Here is a 16481-nt window from a genome sequence, read left to right as displayed (position 1 = left end):
CCTGCAATAGCCAAATATTACAATTTTTCCAGCTGCACTGTTAAGGCTCACCTCTGCTTTTTGTCCTCCACGAAAGCTTATGCCATCAGAGATACATGACTGGAACTCTGCAATGGTGTAGTATTCCACTTCCACGGAGGGTGGCTCTGGTGGTTTGGGCAACTGAAAGCCCTACAGCAAATAGGAAGTTTTGTTCAATGAAACCAAAGTAACAGTGGGCTGAACAGCAGTATGAAAAACTATTTGCTTTATTCACTAAAACTCTTCCTTCTTCCTGTGCTATTTCCTAACGCTAACTTCCCAGTTCTTCAGAATGGAAGCTGATGTATTGAGATGGGCCACAAGAGAGAAGCCTTTCAAAATACGCACTGTTCATGCCACTTTCACCAGCTATTAAAACTGTGATAATCTTTACCTGAACAGTAAAACATTTTACCAATGGGCCATAAAGCATGAGCTGCCATTCCAGTCATAGTAACAACTGCCCATTTACTCTGAGGTTTTGTCTGGAAAGACTCAGTTCTGAATGGCTTGCTACAACTGCAGAAAATTGCACTGCAACAAGATCATAATAGATTCTGCCTATCATCAAATATACCACCTTAAAATCTAAACCTCATGAATTATTGCTCTTAATCTGCTGCAGGATTTTTCAACAATCTGCAGTATTCAGTGGTATGAGCTAATGGGCATCTGTTGCAGCAAGAAACAAGGATAATATCATAGACCTCTATGAAAAGCTTTGCTCAGCTGAAGTGACAGGACAGAGGAAGGACTTTACTATAGAATCAAAAGATTCCAGTTCCTCCCCATAACAGAGACCCAGAACTCAGTCCCAATATGACCTGCATTTAAAGCGCAGAGACTCCACGAAAAGCAGTACACTGCTATTAACAGCCATTCTGGCAGCATACCAGACTCCTCTAAAAGCTAAGTGTGCCTTTACATTAAGCTGTCACATTTATTATCATTATTTTTAAGGTAATAAATGGGATAAGAGTCCTTTCAAGAATTTCAATATCAAAAACTTTTCAGATTAGCCCATTGCTCATTTACAGAATGACTTGATGATGGAGAAACTTAACAGCTTCTGCACTTCACCACTTACGGTTCTAATACAAGAACTGCAGTATGTCAGAACACAGGTCTGACCTGCCACAGACAGACACAGGACAGCCAAAGATACAAAATAAGCCTAAGCCACTAATGGGAGAAAGGCAAATTACATACTGTGCTTTATTCACATGCTCCTCCATTTCTAAGATATCCTAGTTGTAACTAACAATTCATGTTTCATCACGCACAGCATGTGGCATTTCACAGAGAATGCATCACTGCACCTTAGGAACCGTGTCTAACAATGTTATAATTGGATGTTTCTGCGCTATAAATGCTGAAATACAGCAGAAGTGCAGTATAATAAAATGCCTTCAGATAACAGGATGGTTTGGATTAAATGAAGATAATTGGAAACAGCAGACATGTTCAGGGTTTCACATCTATTATCCCTGTTATTTTTAGCATGGGATTAAGAGTAGTAGTCTTGCCAAAACAGAGTCTAATTCAAAAGAATACAAAGAGAAATAGGAAAAAAATGCTGATATGCTATTCACCTAGATTGTTAAGAGTCATCTCAGAAAAATTACAAGTCACATACCGCTGCTAAAGGGTACAGCAAAGATTAAAGACTATGTATTGCCTAGTTATAAACAAGTTATTAGCACGACTTTTGTACAGACTGAGTAGTTCCTATCTGAATAGGACAGTCCTACTCTTAAATTGGTCCAAACTTCCAGCATCCTAGCTTTGATAATCATAGGAGGTGTCATTCCTGTAGCACACAACCTTCCATAAGATCGCAAGTCACTTTGAGCATACAAAAGAGTGAAGCTTAGCCACGTCAAGGATGGCAGCAATGGAAGGAGAGGAAAAGCTCTCAATTGTTAAAGAGAAGAAATGGTCAAAAGATCCAGTCTTGGCTAAAGACACCAAGAGGAACTTTACACCTTCTGAGTCAGCCAAATGAGCTTTAATGCTCATACAGAGAACCTAAGAGCTTCAGGATGTTCTCCCTCCATTTCAATACCTGTTTAGCTAGAGCAACACTTTGAAAAACAGAAATCCCCAATTAACAGTAGGATGTCCAGAGGCCTGCTCAATACTTGAAAAATCAAATGAACAGGCATGCAAGTAAAGGATCTCTCAGACACTCCTCACACCTTGTACAGCTGTACAAAACTCTCATAAAGCACGACACCCCTAACCCACTGCTAACATATACCATAAACCAATACAAACCAGACTGGATTCTCTTCGTGGTGGTGGCCTTGTTCTTAGATTTGGAGAACCTGAGAAGCAAAAGGAAAAAGGGGAGTTTATTTAACTTTCTAAGTACTGCTAAACACATTTTTTTCTGCAGCTCTCTGCTGTTATGCAGTTTGAGAATATTAGAAATCAGTATTTGCAATATTTAAGGTACCCCTATGAAACAAGATAGGAAACTATGAGGGTATATTAGAAATACCAAGGTAGCTTAGCTATTCAACTCAGCTAAGCCAGCAATTTTAAGAGGAAATCACTGCCAGAAAGTAGTGGATTTTATTTTCTGCTGGAACTGACCAGCTCCATTGGAGACTGGCCAGCAAAGAATTGGCCTAATACTTAGTTTTCCCCCCAGCAGTAAAAGTAATCCACTAAATTAATAACACTCATACTGTCCTCTATCATATAATAGTATCTTGCTATTCCTTGCACAGACTAGCATCAGCATCTGCATTCTGTAGGTGAAGCAGTAAAAGCATTATAGCAACTTGCCTCCAGGAAAACAGCAGAACAAATGCAAGAAAAGACAGAGGTGGTCTCTTTGAATTTAACACACCATCACATCTGCATTACTGGGGGTGGGGGACACATTTTAGAGTGTTCAAAATGAAAAAAATCTTCTCTGAGGAAAAGAAAAAAGGTAAGCACATATTGTCTAAGATAAAGAAGAACCAGCCAGCCCTTGTGTAAAGCAAAGTTAAATTTTATCACTGCTAATGAAGGACCATGGTCTGGGGTCCCTGCAGATATACAGACTAGACAAGGATCTGCTCATGTGGACTCAGCAATAAGGCCGGGACACATAGGACCTTGGCTGACAGGCAATGTCAGTGCTAAAAGGTAGAAAACAGAAGTTCACCACGAGCCAGTGGAAACCCAGACCACTTTACTGCCTTACTTATTTGTGCTCTTTGTGGTGCTATCCTTGCTATGGCTGGGGATCCCTGGGCCAGTTTGGAAGCCTGTTTGTCTGGGGTCATCATGGCATTGCCATTAGAGTCATTGCACAGGATGGGCAAACTGATTTCCTTCTTGGTGATATGGGTTTCTGCAGTCTCGTTTTCTGCTTGAGTTTCCTTGTCGGTGGATGATTTCTTGTTCAGCAGGTTACTGATCTCCATGATGTTTCCTATGATTTCCACTGGCCCAGTTAAGTTCTTTTTCCTAGATGGAAGATCATCTTTAGCCTTCTTCAGATACGAAGCTGGGGCCCAGCCCTCTTTGCCTAGATACCTGCAGATACAAAAGGAACCAACATCACATTGAGCACAGCCTTCTCATATACTTCAGGTATAACAGCTAAGGCAAAAGTGATGGACGATAACAAAACAAAATTTGCAGGTTTTGGATAAGATTTTGTAGGTGGTCTCTACTAACTTATTAACTGTTGATTAGACATCTCAAAGTCAGTTGAGCTAGCACTGAACTATAGACTGCTATTAAAAGCCACTAATTATCCTAAGGAAGGAGTCTCTCTGGATAAGAAATACAGTTACTCATAAGGCAAATGGCTTCACCAGATTGCTTTATGCCTTTTTAGACAGTGCTAGGCAAGTTCAGTGTTTGCCCATACAGTAAAAAAGCAAACTAGTGAGTAAAATATTTTAATAGTTTTAATACTTCCTACTGGCAATTCAAAATGGAAAAGGGCTAATATATGGGTGTACAGAGCCCAGTACAGAGCCCCTACATCTGCAGTTTAAAGGCCCTTGCCTATGCCTCCCCCCTTGCAACTACAATAAACACCGTCCCTCCTCCTATAACTCCTGGTCATATATGATCAGTTTCTCTTAGGGAGAAAATAGGACTCTTAAACCACTGCAGCTGTCACTAGCACTGCAAGGTCAAGAAACAATTTGACTAAGGAAAACTGGCTTTGATGGAGACTCATTTTCCTGAACAAGCTAGAGGCTATTTGAAGAAATAAACTGGGAAATCTGAACAGACACCTGAATCCAGTGTGTGTTCCCAGGGCACCAGCCCCGAGCTGCTCACACTGCACTTCAAACTGAAGTCATTCTTCCACAACTGGGCTTTTGGGAAGACGGTTTTTCTAACTCCTGCCATTCCTAACACCTCAGCAGGGATTTCAGATTACAATCAGACTCTGGGGAGGACCATGTGTATGAACTCTGCTTTCCCTAATGAAACCCTAACTTGCTACAGAGTGACTCACTGAAACCCTTCGCTCTTTAGTCTCTCAAGATACTCAAGGCAGATGCTTGAATGGTAAGTGGGAAAGCAGGCACCATTAAAATCCTGGTGCTCAAGAAATCTGCAGGAAATACAAAAGCTAAAACAGTAGGACTCAAAGGATCTTTAAAGAAAATGGAGATTTGTTAGACAGTAGAGGAAGGAGCTGGGGAATAGGGGAAAATATCAGCAAATAATTTCCTGGCAGGTGAGCAACTCCAGCATGCCAACACTTCAATTCTGAGATTTGCAGTGAGATTTGTGCACCAGGACACACCCTGGGCTCATTTACCACATCCAGACACTCTAGAGTGGTACTGAGACTTTCTGTTGAGAACAGGAAAATGCAGTGTGGGTTTGTTTCCCTAGACTTCATTATTCTTCCTGTACAAAAGCAAACACAACTGCTGTACTTCTAGCAATGACCACAAGGAACTTTCTGTCCTAAACCTTTCCTTTTCCCATCTAGATCAGTCAGGACATTAGAGATGCTGTCTCTCCCTACATACCTGCCTTCTGTCACACATAAAGTCAAAGATATGAGATATCCCTTGTTCAGAAAGTTTAATGACAAGTTTTTCCAAAGATTCTGGTGTCAAAGGAAAGCATCCCAACAGCTCTGAGCTTTGTTTGCCATATGGAGACCAACAAGAAGTAAAATGGTAATAACTTGATTTGTCTTCCAACAGATACACAGCATCCAGCCATTGATAGTATGTCAAGATGCAATTTGAATCTCTGCAATCCTGTCCCCTTTGAGGCTTTTCTGCTGAGCCTCAAACAAAAAACAAAACAAACAAACAAACAAAAAAAAAAAAAAAAAAAAAAAAAAAACAAAAAAAAGGGGGAGGGGGAAAGGAGGAAAATAACAAAAGGACCCCCCCCCCGCCCCAATATATGCCTTGTCCCCTATTGTGGCAAGACACCTATCAGTGCCATTTTCCAGCCCTGGAGACTTCTGACTTCATCCCCTTTTGCAGAGCTACTGACCAATGCTTTCTGCTGCCTGCACATCAGGGAAGTTTTTTAAAGGACATTTATAACTTTACATGATCTAGAGATGTAAAGGTTTTAATCTGTAGGAAAACCACATTGGCCAATGCACTGAGCGCTCCCATTCCAAAGATTAATTTTAACTGAGTTTGATTGTGAAAAAGCAACAAGAAAAAACTGTTTACATCCATCTTAGTTTGTGGGAGACGCAACATGTTTAAGATCGGAAAAGCAGCCAGAGGCAGGTCCTGGCTCGTTAGTTCTCCTGACAACTGTACGTATTTGGATCAGCCCATATAAACCCACTGCTTCAGACACCTCTGATCTCTCGTAGTTTCTCTCAGTGAATAGTAGCAGCAGTAGCTGGACAGTTAATAACTCTGGGCAACACCCTCAGTAGAGAGGCTGCTGCTGGTTATTTCTTCCCATGAGTTAGTAAATTCAACCTGAAGTTAATACTGAGCAGTAGTTGCCAGCAACTGCCAGTTTACTTGTGCACCATCACAAATAAAAACTATTATGTAAATCAAATGGGGTCACATTTTTCCCCTTAGTCCTTGAATCTGGTAATCTCAAAGCCCTTTACAAACATCACCTTAGAAGACTATTTGATCTCACTATTTTATAGGTGAAAGAACTAAGGCATCTGCTAATCATCTTCAGAGAAGTCCTGAACCTGTAATGATCTTAATTTCAACATTTAAGGGTCGAATCACAAGTATGCTCCTTTTACTTATATTCACAACCTACTGGAGACATTTCAAACTCCATCCTACATTCTTCTTTGTTTCAGTGCTGCTAACACCTCCCAGCTGCACTTCATTTACACGGGCTGAGGCTGAGAACATACCACAAAATGAAGATGCAGGCATAAAACAAAAGCTTTAACTCAGCATATTGTTACTTACTTTGCCTGCAATCCACTTAGGTACCATGAGATTACCTTCAGGTCACAGTAAGTGATACAAGATTAGATCTAAATAATGAATGCTAATGCCAGCTATGATCATACAGGGAAGCACACAGATCCAGTGAACTCAGCAGTAAGAATGATCCCAGGTCAGAGCCTTTCTTTCACTCCACAGTCCCAATGATATCTTTTTTAAAGTCATAATGCACACAGGGCAAAATAACGGAAGAAACCTATCTTGCCTCTACAGCGTTGAACTGAGAGTGTTGCAGCATTAGGTGCAGTGATTTGGTTCCTCAGTGATTCCAAAACCCTCCCTGTTTATATTACATGAAGGAAAAAACGGATTCAAACCGTAGGAATGTTAAAAAAAGTCTGTGCCTCTGTGAGTCTGAGAGTCACATCTGCTTTCCAGCTCTAGAGCACTGGAACTATTCCAGAAGCGAACTAGGGGAGGGAGAGAGAAAAAAAAAGAAAAAAAAAATAAGACAGGAAATGAGGATCAGCACATGGCCAGGAATTAGAGGAAATTACATATTTAAGGTGGAACAGGCTACTGTCTTTAAGGTGGATTCCATTTGCAAGCTGCTAGGTTTGTTTTTATTTCTACACATTGACACGTGTGTTCAGTCTCTGTCACCCAGCAGCAGGATTCAGCTGCAATCTCTTCCTGCTCCCTCTCCCCTCACACTCACTGCAGAAGACGAGGTTTCTCCTTTTAAGGCATTCAGTACTCAGAAAAGTATATTTCTACAGAAGAAGAATCCTTTTTGGAGTGGTATCTAACAGTATTCAGAGCAGTTGAATTCTAACAAACAGCATAAGAAGCTGGAGATCAGCTATGCAGGCTGCAAAGGACCAGCCTGCAGGGATGGATCACCACAGAAAACATTTCCAAAAGTGTTGTTCATGGAAAAATAAAAAAGAACTGTTTCTAAGAATAATTCAATCCTCCAGCAAGACTGCAGCATAGTACTCCAGACCAGCAGAGAGGATGAATGTTGACACTCAATACACTTGTCACACATATAGGGAGCATGTAACTTGCCTTTCAACAAGAAGAGGGGTTGTTCAACTCAAAATGTCTCTTATGAAAAAGCCAAGGGTGTGCTGCATTCCCCAGCTACCACGGGGTGGCTGGGACATCTACTGTCCTTCCAGCAGATCACTATGAAAGAGCCACTTAAGCCACTACAGTATGTGTCACTGTCTACCAGAAAGCATTTCTGCTACATAGAAAAAGGTGTGGTTTGGGTTGGCCGAAAAAAGCGAGGAAAAGGGATAGAAAAAGAAAAAAAAAAAAGAATTTTTGCTTATTCTAGAACTGTTAATGTGGCAAAGGGGAACCTATAGTAGTAATAAGGCTGCATTTCAGGAGAATACCAAAATAAACTAAAGATGTCTTGCAATCTTCCTCCCCTCTGAAAACCTATGTTCCTTTATCTGCAACTCTGGATTCTGCTTCTGTGAATGATTAAAGGAGAAAAAAACGTGACCTGACCAAACCCAGGCAATTTTTGAGTTCCTCCTATCTAGAGTGCTTTCCTGGCTCCACTGCTATCTTTATGAGCCTATTCCCTCTACAGGAGCATCGCACAGAAGAAGAAGGAAAAAAAATCAGTTTTCTAAGTGAGGATATCAGGAAAAACAACAACATTGCTTCGGTCAGCATTTTCATAGTCCTCATTCATAGCTGATAAATCAAGCAGAATTCAAACAAAAGCAAATTACGGGTTGGGGAGGGCAAGGGGAAAAAATAATCACTATAATTACAGGCTGAATGGAAAAAGATGACTAGATAAGATGTTTTGCACTGCCTGAGAGATAAACCCGTGTTTTTAAGCTACCTGTTTTATCACATCTTGTTTAAAGAAATATGGGATGTCACAGCACTGCCAGATTCACACACAGATACAAGTCAAGGGGAGAATCATGGAAGAGCACTAAATCCTAAGTGCTGCGCAAACCTCAGTAGGGAAATCTTTCATTAAGTACTCATCCTGACACTTTATATCACTGAGACACACCTAACCTACATTCTCCCCATAAGCATTTTAAAAAAGGATTAAGTCACAAGTGACTGCTGTTTCAAATACATAACAAAGGTTGATACACAATGATAACTTTGCCTGCCCTTGGAATACAGTCCCTCTACATTGTGAATATCTAATTAAGACAGGCAGAAATCAGGTGAATTAGTTGAAACCACCAATAAGTTTGGAAAAGGGCTATAGCCAGGAAACTGATCTCTTACATCCCTGCAAATAGCACGACCCGCCCCAAACAGCTCAAGCGATTACAATCAGCCTTTCAGCATTGCTCTAAATAGATTTGAACATGTTGCAGAATAACTTTTATACTGGAATCACGTTAAAATTACACACAACAGAAAGCCTTGTTAGGTCTCACAGATCTTAACTCAGATATGGGCTTTTAACTTAGAGGAAGAAGAAAAATGTCTACAAGTTCAGGAATTTCACCACTGGAATGGTCCACAGCTTTTGCAGACACTACAGAGTTACTTTAATCACTATTGTATTGTCTTAGCCTTTTCTTTACATTTCTTCAAGAGGCATTATGAACAATTTGGGTTTCCTTGCCCAGCTACAGTATTATTTAAATGCTAACGTTAAGTGAATGATCAGAAAAGCTCATTGTCACAGGTTATACAGCAATCTGGCTGCACAGCTTCTTTACCTTATGTACCACCATCCTTCCAGGTTCTTCTGGATGACCTCCACGGTGACCCCTTTTTCAAACCCAATCTCGTCCTTCCCCTGGCTGACGTACGGCTGGATAGTGACATATTTCTCTTCTAGTGAAGGGAGAAAAGGCAACATCAGTTAGGGTCAGAATTAGTCCAGCTGGTTTTCTGTTCTTCTTGCTTTTAAACTGTTATGCAGTGATTACGTGGAGCCATTACAAAAGGCGGAGCCCTGCTCAGGGGCCCACTGGTTATTTATGCTGACGACATGATAATCAGCCCCTTGCCACTACCCTACTGCTGATAATCATAAAGTGTTTCCATGCCAATAACGACACAAAGTCTCCAGAGAGCTTCCCCCCTTTTCCCCCACCCTCCCTCTCAACCCCCCCCAAGTTCCTTGGGCGGGTAAGGGAGAGGATTTGAAGCTGGACTTAACTCCCATACTGTAACTTGACAGAATCAATCCGGCTGCCAAATCAGCCAAGCGTCACCACGGGAGCTCCAGCCAGTTGGCTCTTTTGAATGTGCACATGGCTGCATGAAGCATCGTGTTACTGAAACCCGAGCCATGCATCCCTGAAGGGACCAATCCTCCCCAACTCAGACAGGCTGGCCCATCACACTGCAAGGTGAGTCTACAGCAACGAGCTTGAAACAGCATCAAAGAAGTGACAAAAGGATGCAGAGGTTTTGTGTTTGACAGGAGATCTTACAGCATCTTGCATTCAAGGGTTGTGAAGCGTTTTGCAAACACATTTTTTCTAGACCTCACTCCAGAGAAATACATGGGTGCCAGTGGTAAAGGAGGGCCAGAACTAAAATGCATACTTCAAAAGCATAGGCTAGATTTCAAGTATGGTGTTTGGGCCAAAAACTTAGCATCCCTATTCATGTCCATTGGCTATTCCCTTCCTGGCAGGGCAGAGGTGAGCAGACTAGCTGAGACCACACCAATGAGCAAAGCAGAACAATTCCTCAGCATCTCTCTCCACACACCAAGAGTAATTTGCTGCAGCATTTCCGTGATGCTCAAGGTCAACCTCTTCCTCTGTTAGCTTAAAAAAAAAAATTACAACTAGGATTGAAAACAAGCACTGCCAGCCTTGCTCTACAGTGGCTGACATGGAAAGCGTTACCAAACGCCTCTCCTGAACCCAGTGCATGTAACAGCATGAGTTTCTGTAGCTAGATCAAAGGAAGGGAAGGCAAACAATAAAGCACACTGCAACCGGCCCTCCTAGGACTTTCTACTGCAGTTGCAACAAGGGCCAGCCAAGAACAAATACAGTGTTGTCAGTGCACAGGAACGGGCAGGAAATTAAGTGAATCCAGAGCTCCTGATCATTGCAGAACGAAGGAGCTATGGAAAAGTTGCAGCAACTTGAGGCAAACACTCTCTTGGAGAAAGTGTAGCAGACCCAACTATCTGTTTGGTTTTGTGGCTCAACTGCATTTTGTTCTGGGTGAAGCACTTAAAGAAAAAAACTGAGACAAAGTAAGATATAATAGCTCAGGAAGGGGAAAAAAATGTTGGCAGAGCAATCTGATGGCAGAAAATTCAACAAAGCTACATCTCTGAAGTCAACTTCCCTCGACAGATTGCATTTGGATCCTTCTAATTCTGATAGGCTAAAACCTGTCAAAATCTGCCTCCAAGAGGAAAATATTCTCTCCTGCTCATGCCTAAGAGCGCTGCTTTAGCTGTTTTATTAATGTTAAGCAATTCCAGCTAGTTTCTAATCAGCAGCATCAGGATATGACACCTCTCTACAGAAATACTCTAGTATGAGATGGGGCCTGAGGAAAGCTGATGCAGCTAATGAAACCTGGCTTCAGAGTCACAGGACAGTTTTCCTAACTGAGTTTCTGCTCTGCACAGTTAAAGTAAACTCATTTTCCCTCTGTTTCAAGTGGCTGCTGCTGAAGGAGTTGTGTGCCCAGTTCCCACTGCATGCAAAGCCCCAGTCGCTAAACTGAACTGCAGAAGATCCCTGAGCAGCTAGAGCTTGTCCCCAGCAAGAGAGAGCTACAGGAAGGTTCAGGTGCACAGAGCTGCAGCACTGTCCAGATACACATTGCTTCAGATACTTCCAGGGATATTTCTAGGACAGTAATAACGAGCTAAGCCACATGTTTGCTGAGCACTGGAAGGCGTCTCTGCTTTTTCTCTCCCCCATACCATGGATGCTTTATAACCCTGGCTATCTTATTTTTCCTCCACATAAACAGCAGTCCCTCCTGCAGCTTCTCCTGCTGGGCAGAGTGGTCTCCCTCTTCAGGTATGTGACCTCCCTCCTGCAGAGGACAGCATAGGAGGCCACGAGTGAGGTTCTCACTCCTAGATTTCAACACAGCTTTCCAGACTCCTGCTCCAGCAGGACTTTTCCTGTGTGAGGAATTGAGACAGCAGTTACCCATCAACCCCAACAGCATTTCTGAGTCTGATCATTTAAATGAAAGCAAAGTCTGGGGTGAGGGTCCTTTGCAAACTAGGATGCAATTACCTTTCAAACATTAGATCTCTTCCTCCTTCACACAAATCCACTCTCTCCATTCCAAATATCAATGAGGGGCTTGCTAGGGAAAAGGACAACAGATCCATGCAAGCTACTACAAGAGCCAGCAACTTCTGCAAACATAACTTCTGGGCCTGCAGCTACGCATGTGGGCACACATCACTGCTCTGCCTTCCTCCCAGCCACCGACTGCCAGACTTCCTTTCCTGTGAGTTTCAAGGTAGAGACAAAAGACCAGACAGATCCTTCAACTCCTCTCATTTTTGCTGAAACAGGCCATGAAGCTGTAGAGGTGGCACATTTAAAAAAGCAGCTCCCAGCTGCGTGGAGAAGCCATATCCTCAGCTGGGAGAGCTTCAGCCTCTTTCCTGAGCTTGCCGCCATTGCTCACGTTTGCTGAGGAGAAAGACTTCTCTTGAGCAGCACTCTGCCTCCAGGATTGAGGTTACTGCTTTGTGTGTTGCTGCTCTCACCTTGCTGCCTTGCACACACCACACTCAATATCATACATCTGTGGCTCTGAACGACCAGAGACACTGGCCAGCTTGAGAAACTGGAACACTTGAGGTGCCAAGGAGGACGGAGCCCCATCCAAGTACTGTGACACTGGCATGCACAGGCGAGACTGGAGAGCTTTTCTGAGCTGTCACTATCTTAGCCTGTCCATGAGCACCTCTGTTGCTTAGATCTTTGGTCTTGTGGCTTTCAACTCAAGATTAATGCTCTCTGAGTGGAGAGTCTTCAGGCAATTCCTCCCTACACAGAGGGAGGTGAAAGAGAGACTGAACAAAAGCAGGAAGGGAGGAGAGAAAAAAGTTATTCTGTGAAGCAAGAAAACCAAAACTCTTCAAAATTCACTTAGAAAAGAGTCCTATCATGTTTGTGTTTAACAGTTCTATTTTTTAAGCCTACAGATCAAAACCAGGAAGGCACCATTACAATTTCCTCTTGCAAAGTGCTTTCACAGCAAAAGTTACAGCCATTTTCAAGATTACACATGTTTAGTTTCTTTCTGTGGTGTGGGGGATACTGCAAACATACATGAGGTTTGCAACTTAGACAGTATTCTGGAGATATAGGCTCCCTTGCAAATGAAGTGTAATTCTATTTTGCTTTTCAAAGACTACCTCTAGCCAGTGGATGTTTTGTATAAACCAAGAATTGCTGAAGGGAGCAGTGGAGCTTTCAGTGGATGTGTCACTTAAAGAGGATTGATGTAGTATTCAACATATCACATTACTATACAAAGGTCTTTAAGACCAGATTTTTGACACTTCATGATTGATACACAAAGTTACTGGAAAGACAGCACAGAGGAATGGTTTCATGAGAGAATCAGCAGAACATCAGCCAGTAGAAAGATAATGCTCTGAGTTACACTGACAAATCTGAAATATCATGCTGGTTTTGTTCAGATACTATGACAGGCAGTGGTATAAAACACAAGTCACCGAACCATCTCAAACCTACCACCAAAGTTGCATGGCCAGATCTACAGAGAATACAAAATGTTTGATTTTGATTCACTAAGTTTTGACTTAACAATTGCCAGCAAAAAAAAATGCAAACAAAAGTATAATTTGTATTCCCCAGCTGCAGTTTCCATTACATCAACTTCACCATTGAGGTCAAGTGGGCAGAATAAACTTTACAACACACTTCAAAGCACATACATCAGCTAAAAGGCTGCACTTTGGAAATAATGGGATAAAAGTCTTAGTCCCCTTCAAGATCTGCTGAAAATGGCATAAAGGCCCTAAAGACCTCTGTTCTTACTGTGTGACACTCAGAGAACTCTTAACAGCTTGATTAGCCAGGTTAACTTATATTTCTTTACCTCTAATTTGCAGGTCAAAGATACCTTTCCCAGCTGAGCTGAAGAAGGAACCTCTACTAGAATTTCAGCTGCACCAGTAAATCTGGACAAGGCACACATGAAGAAGCAAAGCCTGTTTGGCAGAGCTACAACGCAAGTCTGTCACATCATGCATTATCCAACTGCAACCCACTTAGCTTGGAAGTAAAGTATTAGTATGTGTCATTCTCCCCCCTACCTGGTCACAGACATTATATAAAACATGCACAGCAAGAATTTCTACACAGTTTGGACTACCCAACTCACACCACCAGAGCTGTGCTCTGTCCAGCCCTCCCAGACACCCCAGCAGCCCAGTCCACTGGTTATTCCAAAACCTTGCTTCCCTATCAATCTCTCTCCTCCCCAAAGAAAGGCAGGCTTGTCTAACTCTGGTTCCACCTGAAGTCTCCTGAAGACAGTAGAGACTTGGGGCCAAAATACAGAGACAGATCCTGTGAATTCCTGGGCAAAAAAGTGAGGACAGCAGAGGACAGTTCCCATGTCCTTGTAACAGCTGCAGAGAAGGCTTTTTCTAGCAACTGAGATTTCCCCCCAAGCAAGCATAGCAGAGGTTGCTGCAGACCAGCTGATAGGCTTGCATATACACAGGACAAGGCACTTCAGATGTAAAATGCCCTGCATTACAGCTACATATAGTACGTGGTTTGTACAGGTGCACGCAACCATGCTATTTTCAGCAGACCTATTATGGAGAAGCCGGTTGTATTTGAGAGTTATGGGTTGCTCCTGCACAAGTCACAACTAAGGCCCTTCCACAGCTGTTAGGAACAAACAAACAAAAAAGCCAAACCATCAACACAACCATTTTGCATCCCCTCCAGCAACATAACAGTGCTCTGCCAAGCTGACCCTTTCCTATACACAATAACAACAGCTTTAAAACTAAAAGCTGCTTTAAAACTGCAGTTTATGAATGCATGCTTAGTGCTGCAGCAGTTGAGATCACTCCCTTCTCCTTTCTTTGACCTGTGTCCCACCTGCCACCTCTCCTTGCACAGTTCATGACTCTGCTGTGAGACAGATCTGTGGCCAGTCTGACCAAGGAAAAGTTAGTATGACCCTAAGCCTGCGTTTGGTTCATTGCAGATCTGCACAAGCATAAAGCAAAAGATGCTGGGGAAGGTGAGGCTGGTTCTTTTAGTGGGGGCACCACAAACCCTGTGTAAAACTTTTCTGTACTAAGCCAGGCCAGTTTCAACGCAGCTTCACTTAATTTTGAGGAAAGAGACCTATTGCTGATATTGCTGGAAGCAGAGTCAAGACAACCCATATGAAACTGGATCTAAAGCCAGGCTAGTATGAGAATGCCCACAAATCTTCTCTCATGTATTTTAAGATGCAACTTAATAAAATGCAACTTTTTACATAAATAGGATTTATAATACAGTTCTTAAGCCATCACATGATTTACAGCAGTGCAAGATGACCCGTAGGCACCTTGGCAATGCTCACCAAGTAGTAAAAGGTCAACTTTGCAGGCATAGTGTAGTGGGGACTGAAATATTTCTTCCATCTCATCCAGCCTGTTCAATAGCTATGATACAACATACTGGCTGCAGAAAAACTCAGGTTGCTACATTTAACTTGTTAAAGTTTAGGAGGATGTAACACCAATGACATTTATTTTTGGATAATGGCAGACTATGACAACAGTGCTTCATGTTTTTTTCCTTCTGAGTAGGACTACATCTTGTAATTGAAGAGCCCGCAGATGCATCCATCCTGTCACACTTCCTTTAATCAGCATATAGGCAAATAGGTTTTCTTTTGTTTCACCTGCTGTATCTCTGTCTACTAGTAAAAGAGGAATCTCAATTTTTAGGCATAGGGTACACCATTTCCCACATCACGTGACCCACAAAGACGTCTCTCCCATAGGAAAAACCCCAAAACACCAAAGATGAACCTCCATCCCTTTATGAAGAAACTGTACCTAATTGTCTGACAGAGTAAGACACTGAACTTGACAGCCTGTGAGGCTCCTCCAATCCCATCTGCCAAAACAGAATTTCAGATTTTACACGTGTGCTCATGCACAAAAATACTACACATTAAAGTTACAAGGTGTCTTGAGAAGGCAATTCAGTCCCTCCTCTTGCTGTCTGGATTTATACTCACTGCCAGGTCAAGGAAAGCAGAGCTACGGTTTTACCGCTCGAGTTGTAACGTAGAGCTTCAGTAGCGCTTTCCAAATCTTCCTTATTCAATCTTCCCAATTCCCTTGGCACTGGTTATTTCAGATTCCTCCTAGTCTATCACCAAGGTAACGGTTCCTTTCCCCATTGTCTTCACAATCCTCTACCACTGCTGCTCCTCACCACTAGAGCTCATATTTGGACCTTCAACCTGCTTTATACAGCCACTACAGCCACCTCCTGCCACCTCCGCTCCCTCCCCGGCCTCTCAGGACCCAGCTCTTGCTCAAGGCTCTTGGCACAGCCACACTGGTACTTCAGCCAGACTCCTACCAAGTGTACACCCAATTCAGTTGTTCCATCTTGAATTTTCAAGCCTATATGCTGTACCTTGCTTTAACATCCTACTACTTGCTCTCACGTGTGCTGCTCCCTTTGAATTTCCTACTCCTCCAAATCCTTTCATCTTTTTCCACTCAGCCCCATGCCTTTCTTATGATGCCCTATGAACCTGAGTAGGCTCTCTCTTCCCTGGTATCAAATAACCTGAAACTCTCACATCCATCCTAAAATAATCCTTACCTACCCTGACTTCCTTCCTTCCCAAACAAGCTTAGTTTTAGTCCTTCTATAAAAGCTTTTAAAAATACCAAATAAATATCACTTTCCACTGTGAAAAACCTTTTGGTCATAATAAGATGCATGCCAAATTGCCACTCGCCCAGGCTCCTTTGATGCACTGAGCTCCTTCTCTTTCTTTAGGCTGTAAACTATTTGGGACAGGAACCTCGCCTTTAAGCAGCTGAAATCCTATGCACGTTTCCAG

General features: G+C 42.5%; 1 protein-coding gene across 14 annotated transcripts in view; it reads right to left on the bottom strand.

Annotated features, from left to right (window-relative positions):
- The window catches only part of SH3PXD2A (SH3 and PX domains 2A), a 259091-nt gene that overhangs the window by 3810 nt on the left and 238800 nt on the right, over positions 1 to 16481 (bottom strand). For all 14 annotated transcript variants that reach the window (XM_065067108.1, XM_065067106.1, XM_065067104.1 and 11 more), the window contains 4 exons: positions 9116 to 9233; positions 3221 to 3555; positions 2299 to 2348; positions 52 to 171 (listed from right to left, as the gene is read on the bottom strand). In XM_065067108.1, coding sequence (XP_064923180.1) covers positions 52 to 171; positions 2299 to 2348; positions 3221 to 3555; positions 9116 to 9233 — 623 coding nt within the window. The remainder of the gene's footprint in view (positions 1 to 51; positions 172 to 2298; positions 2349 to 3220; positions 3556 to 9115; positions 9234 to 16481) is intronic.

Source organism: Columba livia, chromosome 6 (genome assembly GCF_036013475.1).
Source record: "Columba livia isolate bColLiv1 breed racing homer chromosome 6, bColLiv1.pat.W.v2, whole genome shotgun sequence".
NCBI classification, from domain to species: domain Eukaryota; kingdom Metazoa; phylum Chordata; class Aves; order Columbiformes; family Columbidae; genus Columba; species Columba livia.
The sequence above is the reverse complement of the archived record's forward strand: the minus strand, read 5'-3'. Positions and strand labels throughout refer to the sequence as shown.